General features: G+C 37.1%; 1 protein-coding gene across 1 annotated transcript in view; it reads left to right on the top strand.

The window, feature by feature from the left end:
- Positions 1-19,473, top strand: part of LOC124167548 (dolichol kinase-like) — a 50,769-nt gene that overhangs the window by 13,064 nt on the left and 18,232 nt on the right. The window contains exons 5-7 of the mRNA XM_046545507.1: positions 2,352-2,561; positions 6,371-6,638; positions 11,416-11,493. Coding sequence (XP_046401463.1) covers positions 2,352-2,561; positions 6,371-6,638; positions 11,416-11,493 — 556 coding nt within the window. The remainder of the gene's footprint in view (positions 1-2,351; positions 2,562-6,370; positions 6,639-11,415; positions 11,494-19,473) is intronic.

The following is a 19,473-nucleotide window of genomic DNA, read 5'->3' as shown; positions in this document are numbered from 1 at the left end:
ACGCTACCACTCGGCCAAGTCGCTCTTAAACAATTAGCGAAATTTTAAAAATTAAATTCAACGTGACCATATTTTTCAATTTTTAAATGCTTTTTTCTCTCAAACCCGGGCGTATTTGGACAAAACCCTTCAACTGTATTTCTATCTAAGTGTCTACTTTCGAATAAAAAAGGTTTCATCTTCTTTCTTGACATCAGTTAGGCAAAGTCTCCTTGTTAGTAGAAGGTTTCCTCTATTATTCAGTCAGTTTGAATTGTGTTTATTGTGTTGAGCTCATATGTATCATATTTTTAAAAAGTGAAATATGTGTGAATTTAAAAACACTTTGGGCACTGACGGGTTAAGTCATTTTGAAGGGTACACCGGTCTTCACTGCTTTTGATCCTTCGGTAGATTATGCAATCATTCGCGAAAAGGCATATTTTTGAGTCAACTCCCTCATGGATGTCATTAATGTGTATTAAAAACAATAGCGGACCTAATACGCTTCCTTGCGGGACCTCTGATGTTACCGCTATCTCCATAGAATATCCTTCACCTACTCTTACCCTCTGAGATCTACCTTTCAAAAATTCCCTAATCCATACTTTAATCCTATCATCTATCTGTAGCTTACTTATTTTCTCTATCAATTGAACGTGTGGCACTGTATCAAAAGCTTTTTTTAAATCAATGATCACCGCATCAATTTCACTTCCTTGATCCAGGACTTCAGCAATGTCTTGCGATAACCGTAGTAATTGGTCTCACAAGAATAGCCCTTTCTGAACCTGTGTTGATATATGAATAACCAATCATTTGTGGCCCAAAATTCGCGCAAGTACCCTGCGATATTTTTTTCAATCAACTCACTCACAACTGACGTTAGTCTTACTGGTCTATAATTATCTACTTTAGTTTTATCACCCCCCTTAGAAATAGGTATGACAGTTGCCATATTCCATTCAAGGTAAGTCCCGATTATTTAGTGTGACGAAAACAAGTCCTCTAATGTAAGGAACTATTGCTTCATCCCCTAATTTCAATGCATCCATGGACACATTGATGTATTTCTCTGCTGTTTTATGTCTCTGCTGTTGCTCTGATATGGAGAGCATGGTAGCCTAGTGGGCAAATCACTTGGCTGCTGATGGAATGGTGCCAGGTGAAGCCTTGGCACACCCCCAAACTAAATCTTTGAGGTGCTTGGTGGCCCAGGGAAAGGAACTGGCCCCCTTGCCCTCTATGTGTGGAAGTCACTTACATGATTGTGGAATAAGTCTGGTGTGAACTCTACCCTCACCTATGCAAACTTCATCTTCATACTATCCCACGTGCCAACATCCTCAATAGGGGTGTGGTTCAGGAAGTCGGTGACAGAAAAGGCAAGATCGGTTCTGTCCATTGATTTCGTCACAACCCCTCCACCAGGCTCCTCCAACTTAATTACTGTCACATTGATAATAACTCTTGCTGTCTAAACCTAGGTCAGTGTAATATAGATATCTGTGGAACGTAAGGAAATGATTTTATATGTAATAACCGTCACACCTTATCCTTTCTGATATATTGTATCTTACTCCTCAGAGCAGACCCCCTCTATTACCACCTCCCAAATACCCTTTCATCGTCTCCTATATCTACTAACTGTCTTGTTAAGGACTCAATGCCATCAAAAAAAAAAATAAATATTTTTAAGTGATGATTAGGACTCGCTTTAAATGTAAGGGAGAAAGGATGTGAAAAAGGAATGATTCCTTAATTTCACGTCAGATCTCACATGGTATAGTTTCTGGAGTAGTCAGCCAACAGCTGAGGTCCTTTGCAATATTAGGGAAGCGTAGGGAAGGATGGTAGAGAGAAACGCACTGGCGACATTAGCTTGCTCTTAGTGAAAGGTGCCAAGTGGACCACGACTTAACGTCCCATCCGACGGACTGAGTGCTGTGCTTTAAGTGAACTAAGCACTCAAGCATGGAATGCCACTGCTGGGATCTAAATCATGAACCTTTGGGTGGGAAGCCATCACTCCAATGAAATTTAATTTGCTGAAATGAAATTTAAGCTCTTGCCTCAGTGTCAGCAATGAGACCCTTGCTCTTTGTTTAGAATTATTGTAATGGAGCTAAGTAGTGAAGTGTAGTCTCAGAATTCTTAGCCCAGTTGGGTGAAGTTTTTGTTCTTGAACACAAGATAGGCTTGAGAAAGTTCAAATTCTTGTAACATTTGCATGACTTATTACTGTAGATTGCAGAGAATGTATGCCTGTCTATGTCTTTAACTCTATGTTTGACTGTGTTACATAAGTTGTTGGTATGGTAATGATTTTTGTGGTCTAATTATGTTGAGAATATGTATGTATTTATTTTCAGGTAATCCTTTTTTTGTACTGGTTGATTTGTTCTGGGATTGCTGCGCTGGTTGTGAACCACCAGCTAAACATAAACGAGTCTGCTTCAACAGTGGTGAGGAAGAACTTCCACTACCTCATAGTGGCTGTTTTCATCCCTGGAATCATCACAGATATAACTGTGCTTTATTTATCGAGTGGAGTAATATTAGCACTTTTTATGATTCTTGAGGTGGGTATGTTTCTGGATGATAGCATATTTTCTAAAGTGTTTGCTGAGTATCATCTAATTGTGTAAGAACAAAAATGGAAAGGTGGCTCTGTTAAGTTATTGCTTCTAAAATAATGAACCTTATGTTGAAACAAACACATGTACACCAAACTCCACTCAATTTCAAAAAGAAGCAACCTAGGTTTGGCAACTAAGGCCCGAATTATTAGTAAATGTAGATGATGGCACAGCACCAGTTTTCCACTCTGGTTGCATTATGAGACCTAACTAAGAAAAGACGTCCGATAATTTTCGGGCGTATTGTTAGGGCAACGGCTCAAGGTAAATAAACAATCAATGTCGTCCTCCAGGTCGTGTTGGAACCTTTAATTATTGCTACAAATACTCTCATCTTGAGCCAAAAGAAGAATCATGTTGTCTTAAAATTACTTCAAAAGGGCTCTTTTCCAGGTATTGATAAGCATGGGGCAAATATGATCATTGACGTGAGAACGTACATTGCATCATCAAGGTTCGTCATTCGCTTTAACTTTGCATAGTTAAGTTCATTATGTGGCAAATGAAAATATGTTTTCTATTGTTTTACATGAACGATATTGGTTTCTCAAAAGCGTACCAAGTGCCAAAGGTGAAAAATATTGATATGCATATGTATATCCGCTGAAACAAGGTGATGTATGCCACTATATTGTACTTATTATGCTTCAGCCAATTTTATTATTTATTTCACTTGATGGGCATAATGTGGTAGCATTATTACCTTTCTGCTGTGCTACTGTACATTTTAAAATGGTTTGTGAGAGCTCGTCTCCCTTAATATCCATTGTAATGTAGATTCTTTTATAGAAGTGATCAGGAGACGAAATATGGCCGCCATGTTTTTGTAAGGTGTAGGGCTGGTTCGGGTACCCTGATTCAAATAGTGCCCGTTTAGTTTCAAAAACAGCCATATGAAGGGTGAGATCTGTTTACGTAGGGGCTGATGACGTATCCAGGGTCGGTTGGCCCTACAGGGTTGACTTAGAATACAGGCCGAAGGGTCATTCTCGCAGACTTGCATGGTGGTGTATTCATTAAAAGTTGGCAGAATAGTGAGGGCTTGTCTATAATGTGGCAAGGTTACGCAACCCGCAAAGCACAATTGTTGAATCATCCTTTTTGGCATGTGTTCTTCTCACGATTTAATCGAATACATAAATTATAATTGTTACCAGACTCAAGGCTGGTTATTGAAAAAATTGGAAAGATTAATTAATATAAATTAGATTATAGATTAGAGAATTAAATAATTATAAATCAATCATTCTTATGCAGAACTATTTTCAACAAACCGCTGCAAATAAGGTTTTGAAATTGAGTTGAGCTGTTTTGATGTCTTATCCGCAGTTTACTTCGCAATTCCACGTCCTATCCACATTATTTATCATTCCTGGGTGTCTCTTCCAGGATTCAGATTGTTAGACCTTACAAAAAACATTTGCAAGGGGTGTGAAAAAATTTGAATGCGACACTGTGTGCTCCAAAGTTTTATGCTGAATTTGCCATTAATTCAGATTGACCAAACTTGACCCTCATTCCGATGTCACCAGGTTCAGCGCTATTATTTTTCTAAGAACATTGCCATAGACTTATGGGCAGTGTAACATCATGCGAAGTGGTCTGTTTGAAGAATTTATTGCTAATTTTTTCTATAACCTGGTCTTTCTATTATCCATGAAATGGAAACAATGTTAATGCTTACCCCTTTCCTGCTGGTGCCGAACATAGGAAAACATTTTCTGTGCTGCAAGTCAATGGCAAAGCGAGGGGGGGAGTTGGGGGATGAAACCCCCCCCCTCCCAGAGCTCAGAGAAATTTCAACATTTAATCCATTTCACTTAACCGGATTAATATTACCTATAGAATAGTGTAGATATTAATAAAATATCCCTCAGAAGGCCATAAAACTCACCATTTTGAACCATTTATATGAAAAGTTTTCTAGGGGAGGGCCCCCGCACCTCCTGCTTACCCTGGTGGGTATTCCACACCCTCATACACCCCATTATCAGTTGTGCCTCAAACCCCCCATAGCCTTAATTCTTCCCTGCGCCCATGCTACAAGTAGCATAAGAGTGTTTGAAACCTCTCTTCGTGGAGTTCTTTTTTGGGGTGGCATTCTTGTCCCTCTGATTTGGGACCCAACTCAACCAGGGGTGCCAGGCTCTTACCCTGACTGCTGGACTAGACCCTCTTACCCTATCTTAGCACAAATGCACAGTCAACTTACATATTGTGATTTCAGCATTTTTTCCAACCAAATATTGCATTTGATTTTCAATAATTTACTCTTCTAAAAGAATTACTAATATTTTTATTTTTCATTGTGGAATTTTTATCAGATTTCTAGTATTAATAACAACAACGTTAGTGAACAGAAGGTACTAAGACAATAAGTCTGGAAGTCCTTCATTTTAAACACTAAAATTTTGCGTAAAAGTTGCTTACGCTCAGAACTACATGAAGAATTCATTTCAAAGTATAAAAAAATTGTAGTATGCAACAAAATATATCTTTGCAAAAACTAATGGCAATATGACCACTTTGCAATGGATTCCTGTGGTGAGGATGATCATAAATGAGTGGGAGGGTCGGGCTTAATTGCCGAGGATTGGCCCCTAGGTCTCGTAGCTGGGCCTCAGGCCGGGCCTGAATGCATCGGACAATTGCTACCTCAGCGGTCACTTCCCATCCCTTGTGACAGCTAGAGCCAACGTCCAGTTGTTTGTGTTGAAAAATCCATGACAGCTATATCCAACATCAGGTCTTCTGCATTTGAAAATGCCCGTCGGCTCTGCCCGACGTTTGGTGCAAAAGGGCTAAGGAAGAAAACTTTCTACTAATGATTTCCCAAAGCATGCTTTGCTGATTCAAAAGCAGTGGTGCTTTCTCTCTTGCATTGATTGGGGTTGCATTATCTCCACCCATGAGGGGAGAAATAGGCTTCTGCTGAGTGAGGAAGGGAACGAAATGGGAGCGTTAGGCCCTATAACCCTACTTACATTCACTTAGATAACAACCTGTTATTCCCAATTTTCAATGCAGTCATGCAATGTTGATCATGTGTCAGTATTTCGATACCATCTACGATTTTGGCACCCACAATCTTTACCTGTCTCTGTCCTTCTCTGTCTTTATCAGTGCAATTCAGATGTTCTTAGCTGGCAAATTATGTACTTTGTTGTGTTTTATTTTCTCCTTATGATTCTCTAGTGCATATTTCCTCTCTCAGAGCAAGTGCATCTTTATGCTCATTTAAGGTGTGAAAATTTGATAACATGCATTCAATTGTGCCCTTGTTTGACTACTTCTACGAGGCCCATAGAAGAGACATTAATGATACAGAACTCAGCAGACCTTCACCTGGACACCACTGTAAACTTCGGATTGTGCATTGGTGGTTAATCCGTGTTGTAGATTATACATAGTAGATTATAGAGTTCACTCTCCTTCGATGTTTTCCACGATCATTATTTAAAATAAAATAGGACACCAATACATCGATTACGGCATTTTAATGCCAGGATACACAATGCTTATTATTTCCAATAGAATTCCATAGGTAAAAATGTAATTATTTCCTTTACTTGCTGACAAGTAAAGTTTATTTGGATGTCTTTTATTGTCTCTGAAATCTTATTGTTTTGGAAGAAACAAATTTGGCATTCAAAAAAATAAGTTATTGTCATAATTAGTAGGTATCTGGAAATGTGTTACCATGTTCAGTTAATGCAGACGATCAAAATGTCGCCTTATTTTCTTTCCCTTAGACCATCAGAGTGTTAAAAGTTCCTCCCTTCAGCGACCATCTACAAAGCAGTGCCGCAATCTTCATTGATGAGAAGGACCAAGGCATATTGGTCCTCACTCCCATGTACCTGTTGGTGGGCTGTTCTCTCCCATTCTGGATTCATCCTCAGTGCTTCCAAGGCAGATCACAAGGCTTTTTGCTTGCTCTTGCTGGTATACTGAGTGTTGGAATTGGTGACACAGCTGCAAGTGTTGGTGGCGTTCGCTTTGGTAAACATAAGTGGCCAGGTAATAATTTATTTATAATTATTCAAACGATTAGACTTATGGTAATTTGGTATCAATAATTGAAAATTTATTAACTATTAATTATTCAATTAAATTATTCTAAAACAGCTGACTTGAATTTTTTTAAATTTGTCCACATGATACAATACACAAGTCACCTTCAAGGCAGGTATATATAGGACACGTTTAGATATCAAATATTAATTTAAAGTATGATTTAGACAAAGAATGTAAAATGTTATAATGTGAGACCTTACTAGTTACAGACTCAAATACTTATTAATACTATAGAAGCACTTTTCGACAAGGTAAGTAAAGACCATTTTTTTTTAACAGTGGGTTTCTGTCTTCACATTTTATACTGGCAGGCAATTGATTATATGTATAGTTTTGTTTAGTTTTGACTAGAGATGGACAGATCCAGGATTTTTTCAGATGCGGATTCGTATCGAATTTCATATCCTTGATTTTCGGAGCCGGATCTTTCGTATTGGATATTTTCGAATCCAAATGCATTTTCAAATTCCTGCTATTAAATGAAGTAATTATTCAAGTTTATTCTGGGTAATTACAATCAAAGGAATGCTTTTTAGATTTTCATACACATTTTAATATGTATTTTTATAAATTAAAAATCATTTTTATAGGCTTACAAATTGTTTTTTAATAACATCTTTACATGCTCAGGACCTAAACTGTTACGTTTGGGATTGAAAATGAAAATAGGGAAAATCTTCGGATACATCACTGACCAGTGGCGTAGAGAGAGGGGGAAGAAGAAGGGGGGTCCGTACCCCCCGAAATATAAAAATACAATTACTTTCCTTCCTAAAAGGAAACAACATATTGAAAAATCATGAATTTAGAATAGATTTCTTGGAAAAATGAAGTTTTTTTTTCGATTGTGAAGGGTGTTAAAATTAGTTTGAATCCCTCTACCTTGTACCCTGTTGTTTGAAAATTTTCCCCCCAGGTTTTGGACCCCCCTTATCAAAATTCCTGGCTACCCCACTGCCATCGACTGCATTCAAATTTTCCTCCCTCTTGTTTCCCCCGAATTTTGTCACTTTCCAATCGCAGACAGAGTTGTGTTTCACCCGAAAAGGCTTCAGTATGGTGAGATGCAATTGCTGTTTCCAATCCGTCTCTACTTGTTTGAGGGGTTAATGCTGCGCTTGTTTCTTTGAAAACTGTGCTGTTTGGACAATGTTGCATGTTAGTATAGTCTAATTGTAAATAGAAAACTTAGTGGCAATCAATTAGAGCGGAAAAATAAACAGAAATATCATCAGGAATTCGTGGCATTTGGTGTGATTCTTTTTCAAATCTCTTGCATGTCATCAAATTGTCGAAGCTATCGAGACTTCATGGGGCCCAGAAAGTCACTAACCTAGCATTTGTTGTCTAGAAACAGAGAATTGAAGCAGGTAGGCCAAAAAACGTCAGTTGGTGAGACGGGGTAGGGATGAAACACGCTTCAATTGTTCTCTTGTAATTTGATATTTTCCTTAGAAGACAATGATTTATGGTTTATGCAATTTCAGAAACAAAAAAAAAACAGAGGCACGGGCTGATGGATGGCCGAGGGTGGTTTTCTGAAATCTGCGACATAGTTACTTTTGACGTGGTTATTATCCTACGATGCTGAGATTCCCCCGATGATGGTTCAATCTCTTGGGAAGAGTCACAGTATGTGCCAGTCGTGTTTTGCCTTTTTTATTTTCCACTGCTGGAATTCTGCTACGTAACCTCTGCAAGAGCTTTCAAACACAATGGTTCTTGAGTCAGGCAATGATCCCATGCAACGGTGCATTTGAAGAGGCCCCCCCCACCTAGTTTTGATTCTGGGTACACCCATGCCTGCCCTTGTTCTTAAATGGCTTTAATCTCTAAAAATCAAGATTACTTTTTTTATCATATAACCTCTCTAGGATCATTTATCAATATAAGTTTGACAGTCATGTTTCAGTAGCCGTGAGAATGGGTAGCGAGTTGGTACCCGAAACGTCGGCGCTCTTACATAATCTTACATATTCATGTTTTAATTTATGATGATAATCTCTTTTCTTCGTTGTTATGTTATCAACAGTGTATGCTCAATATTTCTCAACAACATTATAAGTTTGTTTGCTTGCGAAATTGGCCTTGGATCTTTCATTTATAATTTTGCACAATATTTGGTGCAAGTAGAGAAAATTGATAAAAGAAACAAATATTCTCTTTGAAGCATTATTTTTCATAGTATTTAAATGTTCCATTTGTCCTAATAAATTTGTATTTCTATAAGTATGTACCTATATTTTTTGAAGGATTAGTATCCTTTACAAACTTCTACTGAGGAAAAATCATTTGAGCTACCAGGATTCAAACATGAATCTACCAAATTTGAGAGGTATGTGTTTGACTTCCGCCTAAATCATTTTTCCTCAGTGGTATATTTATGCTCTATGTGGACCTAAGGGTGAGTCTGCAGAGAAACGGCTGGGTTACTCTATATGTAGTTACAGTAGAATCCTGATTTAAGGTTTTTTATGGGGGACAAAATTTAAAACACTAAATGCGGAAAAACACTAAATGAGGACCTGCCATTTTTTTCAGGATTTAGGGTCTGCAATGATTGGAATGGCTTTTTATGAATAAAAAATATTATTTTAAGTAACTAATAGGTGCTGAATGCAGCAAAATTTTTTTTAATGAAATGTTCTCTGCCCTATGAAGTTTGGATAATACTTTTCAGGAATCAGCTAAAAAAAATGAGTAGTAAAAATAAGTAACGAGAGGATGACAATTGTTTTAATGAAATATTTTAAGATATATGTTCTCTGCCCTATGAAGGTTGGATAATACTTTTCAGGAATCAGCTAAAGAAATGGGTAGTAAAAATAAGTAATGAGAGGATGACAATTGTTTTAATGAAATATTTTAAGAAAATTCGAATAAACATCAACTTAAAAGCATTCCCACACATTATTATTATGGACATTAGTGATTCCATTCTTATGCATATTTCAGTGGTCTCGATGAAATTTAGAATTTTTTCTGTAAAAGTGACATGTAGGTGACTATAGCATTTCTAATATAATAAGAGAAGATGTAAGTAGGTACTCGAAAAATCATGAGGAATGAGTGAAATAAAGGGACAGCAGAAGATCGCTAATCCCGAATTCTCAACTACCGAATATCTAGTAAAAGTGAGGTTTTCTGGAATTTTGCCAACTTAACGTTTTCTGTTGCCTCGGCGAAACAAGGGATTTATGAGCCTTTAAAAAGCCTCCTATGCGCACATTTTAGATTTCGAGGTCATCCAAAAAAGTAGAATCATATTTTAGTATGCGTACAAGTCGACGGTGATTCAACTCGATGATAACACCAGATTCGTTGTCATGTATCCGCGGCCTTATGCAGGTTGAATGGAGCCGGGAGAAGTTGCTTACGCGGCGCGCTGATCACCTTGACTCCGGCTCGCCTTGTTTCTCGGCAGCTTTCAATAAAATTTGGTTGGACCTTGAATAACGATTAGCTTAACTCTGTTAAGTGAAAAGGTTTAATCTTCAACAGAACTGGATTTCATCCGAAAAATTGTCAGTGCCTCTGGAGTTTGGCAATTTCGTCAGGGTTATGATGTCGAAGTCAACCACCAAGGGATACCTGCCGGATTTTCGTATTTTTCCGCGCTCATCTATTCTACCTTGAGTATGCGGTGATTTTTTTTCCAGCATGAGCGATTTATTTAGAGTCATGGACCGTGATAGTTCGTCAAAACTCCGATTGTCATTCTCTTTTGACATTAATTAGCACCAGATAAATATTTTTGAATCGGCAGCGATATCAACCAGCCGCATGTCGATAAATTGGCTCCGGGATATCTAAATTACGATGTAAAATAATGTTGTTCCGTAGGGAAAGAATGCTCTCACTCACGGTCATGACAAGGGAAACACTTCCTCTGTTCTTTCGCTGTTCCTCCGTGGAAACTGACCTTGGAATGGATTACAGAAAGAATCTTCCAGTGAACTGCGCAATTGATATTGGGCCTCCTCTTTCGAACAGATAGAGTAGCCGACTGAAAAAATATTTGGCTAATAGTCGACTGCCCGTAGGGAGTAGAGTTGAAAGGGGCATAAGCCATCAATTGAAAACATAACGAGAAAACCATTATTGTAGCGGCCCTCGGAGGATAACTCGTGTCGTCAGTCGTCACGTATCATCGAAGTCAAGTTCAAGAAGTGAAGGATAAGGTAGTTCGAGGTTATTAAGGGATGACTTTGCTCCATTAGATCGGATCTGATACAAAAAGTGTCTGGTGTTTGGATCAGAAGGGGAGCGAAACGTTACGAGAAGACAAATCACCCAACTTGCGAGTTGAAGGTCGCAGCGCTGCGCTCGCGGAAGAAAGCAGTTGAAGAAGCGTTCCCCGGTAGATTCTATCGACTCTTGGTAAACTTTCATGAGACTGTACTTGTTGATGAGCATAAATTCGAAGTTTTGGATGAACCGTCATGAAAAAACGTTAAATCGGACAAAAAAATCTTGAGCGGGACAAATTTTTACGACCATAAATGCGGAAAAACGCAAAATGCGGAAACACTAAATACGGATAATTTTTACATTGTCTTAATAGGGAATGAATCGGGACCCAAAAAAATAAACGCTAAATGCAGAAAAACGTTAAATGCGAAGACCTTAAATCCGGATCCGACTGTATTTCTTTGAAAAATGACATTATTCACTAACAAGCATTTTGTATTGGTTGTAATTGATATAATTTTTATTCCAGGGAGTATTAAATCCATTGAAGGCACTGTGATAGCAATTTTCTGCCAAACACTCTGTATTGGCATTTTTGTTCTGTTTGGTGAGTATTGAGTGATTTTGTTGAGTAGAGAGCTAGTTTATTTGATATAATTATTGCCAGTCAATCATTAGACCTCATAAAAAGATGTATGCATATGATAAGGATGAGTTGGTTCTTAAATTGTTTTTGTTCTCGGTACTGGTCCGGTTTTCCCCATCCATTCTCGGTTCTCGATGCTAGTTTCCCAGGATGAACTCTTATTATCTGAATTAATCATAAATTTAAATGAGAAATCACAAGAAGTGAATGGGAAGAACTTCACTAAAGAAGTAAATTAGCATGAAAGCTCTGTAAAAAAACTTAAGATTGTCTCCACAATTTCACATATATGCGTAGTAAAAAAGTTTAAATAACACGTTGTTAAAGAATACGTACATGATTGACCAATATGTCACATTAAATCAGTACATCAGCCACTGATTCTCTCTCCAGGTTTTGATTGTAAAAAAATCCAACATTTTTACCCTATAACTTGTGAGTCAGTTCAAAATATATTCTGTATTCTGCGATGAAGCTTGAATTGTTACATTAATTGTCAACTTATTCGCATGCTTATATACTGTCATAGTTGTTATAACTTCAGCAATAAACTGCTCAACGCCATGGATAAACTGTGCAGCCATGAGCTAATGCAAAATTGTAATGCAGTGTTGCATTCTGCAGGATAACACTTTTCGATGCCGTGCATAGGTTTATCAACTTTCAGACGAGACGATTTTCCAACGGCCGCCTTTCACAGCATGGCACGGCACACGGCATTGCAGAGAGTCGTCTCGTATGAAAGCCACATTAATTTCACGTGAATGGCAGCCTCAATGTAGCATTGTCTGTATTCCACGCCTTGTATGGCGCATCGCCCAGGCCGGATTGAAATGGGTGCCGTGCCGTCAACGGCGCGATTCGACTCGTTTGACATGGTAAGTTGAAAGAACGGTGACATGCCATGGAAAGCGGCAGGAAAAAAGCCAGTTCATTTGAAAGTGGCCACGGTTACGGAAATGTTACAATGTTGGCAAGAGCGACAAAATGACGAACCCTTAAATGCGTGTGTTAGCGAGCAACTCTCAAAAGATAAAAACATGAGCACCAAGCTATTGGAAAGTAATACCTATGGTTTTTAATTATTATTTTTTTCTTTTTGACCTTGAATATGCTGCAGACCATTTCGGCTTTGGGCATCAAATTCAAATCCTTGCCACCATTCCAAGCCAGTTCCAAAGTATCGACTTTATGCGATCGGTTCTCGATACCAGTGCCACAGGCAAGAACGGGCAGTGCTGAGAACCGGGTACCCAAACCGACCCATCTCGATTGCATAACCATTCGGGCAGTTAAAGTGTGGAGTGCATTTTGACTAGCTTTTCCGTGTCGTCCAGCCTTGCATCAGCTCACCTTCCCATTCGTCGCTCCCTACTTTCCCTCCCACCATCAAGGAAAAATTCTTTAGAGTTCCTCAAAGCAGAGTGAAATTTTATTTTTGAGCCACCTTGAAACCTCAGAGAAATCGGTTGTCTGATTTCAATTCAGTATTTTAATGCCCAGCTCAATATTCTATATCCAGTACCACTTACTACATAGTAGCTTCCCGAGGATTTGATTTCAGTAATTAAAAAATAAAAATCACTAAATATTAATATCATTACTGTAATGAAAGTAATACTTTTTGTGATGCTAAAAATTGTGTAACACTGCCAAGTGTCTGGCTGGCAATTAAGTAAGAAATGCGATGTTATTTGATTTTTCTGATTATAAACGTTGGTACGTATTCAGTTTGTGTATTTGAAGCTTCAAATTTTTGGTCTAGAAAAATTCCTATTGAGTTACTGCTATATACATTAAGTGATGCCACTCAAGGTACTCTTCTTACATTTTATATTTGTGCACATGATTTTTGATTTTCTGGTAATTTTATTAAATTCCAACTTAATATTGGCAGACATGAAACAACTTTTTTTGAAATTCAAAGTTCTGCATATTATGAAACAAATGGAAATGTAATTACATATATATTTTCATGATTAAATGCTATCAAATGGTGACCCTGAGGCTATTTATGGAGAGGTTATGCATCCCAAAAAGCGCAATCAATTGATTGTTTGAGGTGTAACTTGGTGAAAGCGATTCATAATTAAATTAAAAAGAAGAACTTTGTGCTTTCACATTAATACTTATTCACGACCATGGTTTCAACGTTAGACGTCATCATCAGGTGAACTCTACAGAGGTCCATCACATCCTTTTATACCAGGCTAGGAGGGGCAGGGAGGAAGATAACTAGGTTGAATGGATTGGCCAACAGAGAAGAGGGAGGGGGAAAGTAAACTTGGTCATATGGTATGAAAGAAGTTAGGGGGAGGAGGCTCCCTTAGGGAGGGCATGGCAGGTGGTGGTCTCACCTGAACCATCCTGAATCAAGTATTGCACTGGTGCTCTCTATCTGGAAATGAACACATGAGGAGTGAAGAGAATTTTAACAGTCCAAATTTACACTAATCTCTCTTACTACTGTCCTAGATGGCCACACTGATGTTGACACCTGGTGGTTACCCCATACCAGCCCCCTACAACTCCGTATACCAGCCCATTTGAATACATGTTCCTTTTTTGAAGCCAGTTCATGCGTTCTCCACTTTGGTTTGGGGTTAGCGCCACCAGTAGAAGAGCCCAACCTCAAGAGCCCTAAGGATATGATTCAGCGTTAATTGCAATCGAGAGCACATGTGTAAAAAACTTCAATTTGAAGATTGAGCGAGCTACGGAGGCTATTTACCACAGCAATATAGTTCGTTTGTTATAGTGAACGTAGAAATCATTTTCTTTTTTTTTAATTCCGATTGTTTATCTCTTTTGGAGAGATGCCGTGGTCGTGTGTTGTGCCGAATTATTCCACCGGCTATGGCAGTTCCGAGACGGAATACTCTTTATTCAAAGTCCCGTCAAAGCCAGAAATACAGAATTTATGGCAAAAAGGTATTCCTCGAAAGGATTTTACCCTGAATTTATGTTTTGAAATTTGGCTGTTAAATAAATGTTTATGTTTGATCATGTTTTTCTTTGACAATCAAAATGTTTTGGATTTTTCGTATGGATTTTTTTCCAAGGATTTGGATTGTAAACATTTAATAATTTATACGGAAACACGGTGATTAATTAATTGTTCAGTCGTAGTTGAGTTCAGCGCTAACTTGCATTACAAGAGGTGGCATCGCTCATTTTCAGGGGCTTTGACAGTAGAAATGGATTCATATAAATTAAAGTGTTAAGGTATTTCCATGTAGTGCCATTGAAAAAATTATTTTAATTTGGAGTTTGGTCAATATTTATATCCTACAGGAGCAGTTCATGCCGAGTTCAGTGTCCCTTCCCCCTAAATAATCACACCACCAGAAATACCAAAATAACATAACGAAAAAACACACTAGAACTGAAATTTCCTGAAACACACTGGAGACAGCCAGTAGGCTGGGACTAGTGGCCACATCAAAACCAGAAATTCCGGCGAGGCGAGTTCAGTGGCGACAATCAAATTTGAATTATGTTCGGAGAAGAAATGAGGATTTCATAGCAGCATATTCAATCGATTTTTCATTTCCAGATTAAGACTCCGAAAGTTAAAATTGATGCAATTTTCGAATTGCCAGATATTGCTTTCCGAGTAACATTTGAGTCAAATATGTTTGACTGAACACCTCATCAGTCATTGTTAATTGTCTTCCTGTGGGTCACAACGGCTGTAATCCAGCATGAATTAATTTTTTGGCCATGTACTATTTAATTTCATCTCAACTGTCACGAAAAATGCCCAAAGTCTTTATTTTATGACTAAAGATCAGAAATTGGATGTTGCCTTGTAAGACGGTGTTATAGTGGGTCCCAGTAACATGGCTAATGCGAAATTTGGCCACACCCCCTTGGCTTCACTGGTAGAATTTTACTGGTTTCCTGAGCAATTGTCGCATTTCGACCTCAATTAAAGGTGGCACGTTTTCCTTCATTTATGTTGACTCCCAATTCCTTTCTTTCCTTAATTTATGTTGACTCCTAATTCCTTTCTTTCCTTAATTTAAGTTGACTCCTAATTCACCGCAGTGCTGAAGCGAACATAATAATTTCCTTCCCGGTTTCGTCGTCCTTACAACTATTCCTTTTCTCCGCTTGGTTAAATAATTGCATTCCTTAAGATACACCTTAACTCGAGCATTTAATTTGGATGTTATTTGCATAACAAATAACGTATTATATAGATGGTTTTCACCTTAAATTCAGTATCTATTGCCAACAAAATCCAATGCTTCACAATGCAACATAATGCTTCTGGTGGGCTCTTCGCCTAGTGGCACCTCTACTGGCCACAGCTCTGAACTGGCTTCAAAATGGGAACATGCCTAAAGCCCTAGTTCTGGTGGGCTGCCCCATACTTACTATACAAACCAAAATTAGAGAGATAAATAATTAAAATTACATACCTCTAAAAAAATAATTTCAATACTGGTTTCTCATGATATTCATTTGCTAATGTCGAAACAGGAGTTTAATCAATGTACTCTCTGTATGAAATAGGAATTTTTCAATTTATTTATTGTGTGAATTGTAAACAGATATCAGATTCTAAATTGAGATTTTTTCGTATTCTTCAGGGTTTATTTCTTCATCACCATTTACCCTTGCGCGGAATTTTGCTGCAATAATTGTAACATCAGTATTGGAAGCAAAGACTGATCAAGTGGATAATTTAGTGCTTCCTCTTGTTCAACTACTACTTATATTGTAAATATGCATGTCGTATTTCTATGCACTCCCTTATTTCCATGACCATTTCCATGTTTTTATTGTGAGGACTGGTTTCTCTTATTATTGGGGTTTTTTCATGTCTTTGGTTTGACATCATGTCAACTGAAATATGGTTTACCACTTCCCTCAGTGCCAAACCATATTGCATGTTGTCATTATTTAAGGCTATTATCTTGTGTAATGGTAAAAATGTCAAATAATATTTTATAGTATGAAAAATCCTAGCTATTAACACATGGACATGGGTACTGCACCAAATGACTGATATTTACCTAATGGTATATGAATATTTTATATCTTCTTTCTTTCCAGTTTGCAAGGTCAAGTAATTTTGTTTTTTTTTAATGCAAGTACTTACCATATATACTTTTGTAAGAGACACGCCTTTTTTCCCAGAATTTGCAGCCAAAAATGGGGGTGCATCTCCTACACGAATTTCTTATCTCCCTACCCCCTCACCTCGCGGTTGCAAGTCCAAAAGAGAACTGAGTGGCCTTGGTTTTCAGCTTGAGTCAGTTATATGAAAACTTAGGTGAAAAACAAGCAGGAGGCAGGAGAGTTTTTCCCTTAGTGACGTATTTTTACAATCTCCAGTTTGCGTTTCTTACTCAAAAGCATTGTGCCATTGCTTTGGTACCTCAGAAGTGAACGTGAAAAAGGTTGTGCAGGGTTTTTCACACCTAAGGGTGCGCTAAATTTACTTCCACAGGCATCCCTTGGCATTTATACTGCAAATAGTAATCGAATATCAAACGTAAAGAAACACATAGTTTTGCTGGACATTTGCTAGTTACTAGTCAACGTTTGTCTTGCCAAGTAATTTCCAATACACCAGGGGTCTGATTTTTCAACTGTCATCTTCAGATGTATTGTGAATATTACATTGAAAATTGAATTGGTGTTAAAACCTACGGTTTAAAAAATTCAAACGAATGTGTACATTGTTGGACTAAATGGCTGGTAGAAGAAATCAGAAATGCTTATAAGTTTTAAGTGGAGATGGGGATTCTTCCTGAATATTGGAACCTGTCTGCCTTTTGCTTATTTCTAATAATAATTTCTTTCTTCCTCCTCCGATACCAAATTTTAAGTTTCCAAAGCGGTATACAATTTCATTTTAGCTTTCTCAAAGGAGTCTGGAACATTATCAATTAATGTTGATTCAATTTCTTGCACTGTAGATCTTGAAGAATTTTAAATGAAAGTAATAATAATAATTTATTCGCTGGAGGCAATACAATTGCATAGTTTCGTCAAGTTACATTACATAAAGGATAAAACACAAACAAACAATGGCAATAGAACACAGTGTGTATGCAAATGACAATTAAAGATACATCAGGACAATATTTAATACATTAATTTACATTTAAGTTTTTCCTTACATACAACATAACTCATTTAAGTTTTTCTTTACATACAGCATAAAATTCATCAGTAGAATATAAAGGTTTTTGTATTAAAAATTTTTTTAGCTCAGTTTTGAATTTTAAAAAATTGTTGATTTTTTTAATATTTTGTGGAAGTGAATTGTGGAGTTTTGCTCCTTTGTGGTATGGACCCTCAGTATTTAGTGTGGTAGATCTAGTTTTGATGTGGATATCTAGGTTTGACCTGGTATGATGCTGGTGAATGTTGCAGTTTAACTCATATAAATTCATGTTATTTTTAACAAACAGAATGAGTTCAAAAATATACAAGGAGGGTAGGGGCATTATACTGGCCTTACTAAAATAAGGTCTACAGGACTCTCTATAAGATAGGTTGAAGAGAGTCCTTATGGCCTGCTTTTGCAATTTAAAAATTTTTGCACTGTGGCAGGAACTGCCCCATAAAATGAGGCCATATGCCAGTATGGATTGGAAGTTAGAAAAATATATTAGTATAAAATAAGTATTTGCCAATGTATTTATACACCATCATCAGGGATGAGGATGAATATGAGTGCATAATGTTGATTCATAAAAGGCATGAAAAGTTGTGAAAATTTTTTTTACAACTAAAAAAAAACAAGAATTTAGTCGTAAATTAATTATAAAGAAGAGACTAGACTTTAGACCTACCTTTTTTTGCAGTGAATTGGCATTATTTATTGATGATGACTGATACAAGTCAGAGTTACCTATCAATTTTGATCAATTAAATAATAATAAAATTTTGCTTAAATTGTCGATGTCTGCTAGTCTGTCACAATTATTTTTGTTTTTTGAAATATGTTACTTTTCTTTAAATAATCTTTTTGTTAAATTGCTTCCAATGTCTAAAATACTGGTATTTTTGAAGGCTAAGCAATAGTCGCACTTTCATAGAATTGACATAGTATTCTAGAAATCTAGTAGATATTTAAAAAACGAGTTTTTGTAACTTTAAATCGCTTTCATAGCCATTTTCCAGAAGAGTTGCATTTGCTTTTACAGTGCATGTGTATACAATTACTTCATCTATCCATCCACTAATTAGCATATCAGTTACACTTTTTTTCTAGATTCGTGTGTTTTTTTGGCTAATTGCACTGGGCGTATACAAAGAGAGTCGTCACTCAAAAAAGACCTATTCTAGACATCTAATAAATATTTTGTGCTAGGTGGAATCCTGCAGTGCTGAGATTCCCCTATTGTTGTTCATTCTTTTGGATCAAAATCTTCAATCACACTTTGTGACTGTCGTATTTTGGCTTAAAATTTTCCACCGCTAAAATTCTGTTGCGTAACTCATATAAGAGCTTTTGAACAAAATGGTTCATGATTAACCCTTTCAACGCTGAGGCTATTTTTTGTATGGCTTTTCCCTGACTGAATGCATTTTTTTGGGTTTTTCAGTAATACTGTACTTAAGAAACAATTATTCTTCAGGAATTAAAAAAAAAAAATTTTAATGCTAAAAATTTAAATTTTTTCAACGGACGTGAATTCACGTCCTCAGCCATATGCTTGAGGCCGCTCTGAGTTATGCAGGGTAGTATCAACGCCCCTTTACGACCATATATCTCTCCGAAGTTTTTAGCTATCCCTATTGCTGGGAAAAATGCAAAGCCTTTCAAATATAGTAATGCAATATGAAGTCTTATTTTTATTTTTATTTAAAATTCCATAGAGTCATAATTTATCAATTTTGTAATTATTTTGCAAATGCTGATATTTTTCTGCTAAAAACGCGATCTGCTAAAACTACAACGGCTAAATAGCCATT

Source organism: Ischnura elegans, chromosome 11 (genome assembly GCF_921293095.1).
Source record: "Ischnura elegans chromosome 11, ioIscEleg1.1, whole genome shotgun sequence".
NCBI lineage: Eukaryota > Metazoa > Arthropoda > Insecta > Odonata > Coenagrionidae > Ischnura > Ischnura elegans.
This window is presented reverse-complemented; position numbering and strand designations above follow the sequence as displayed.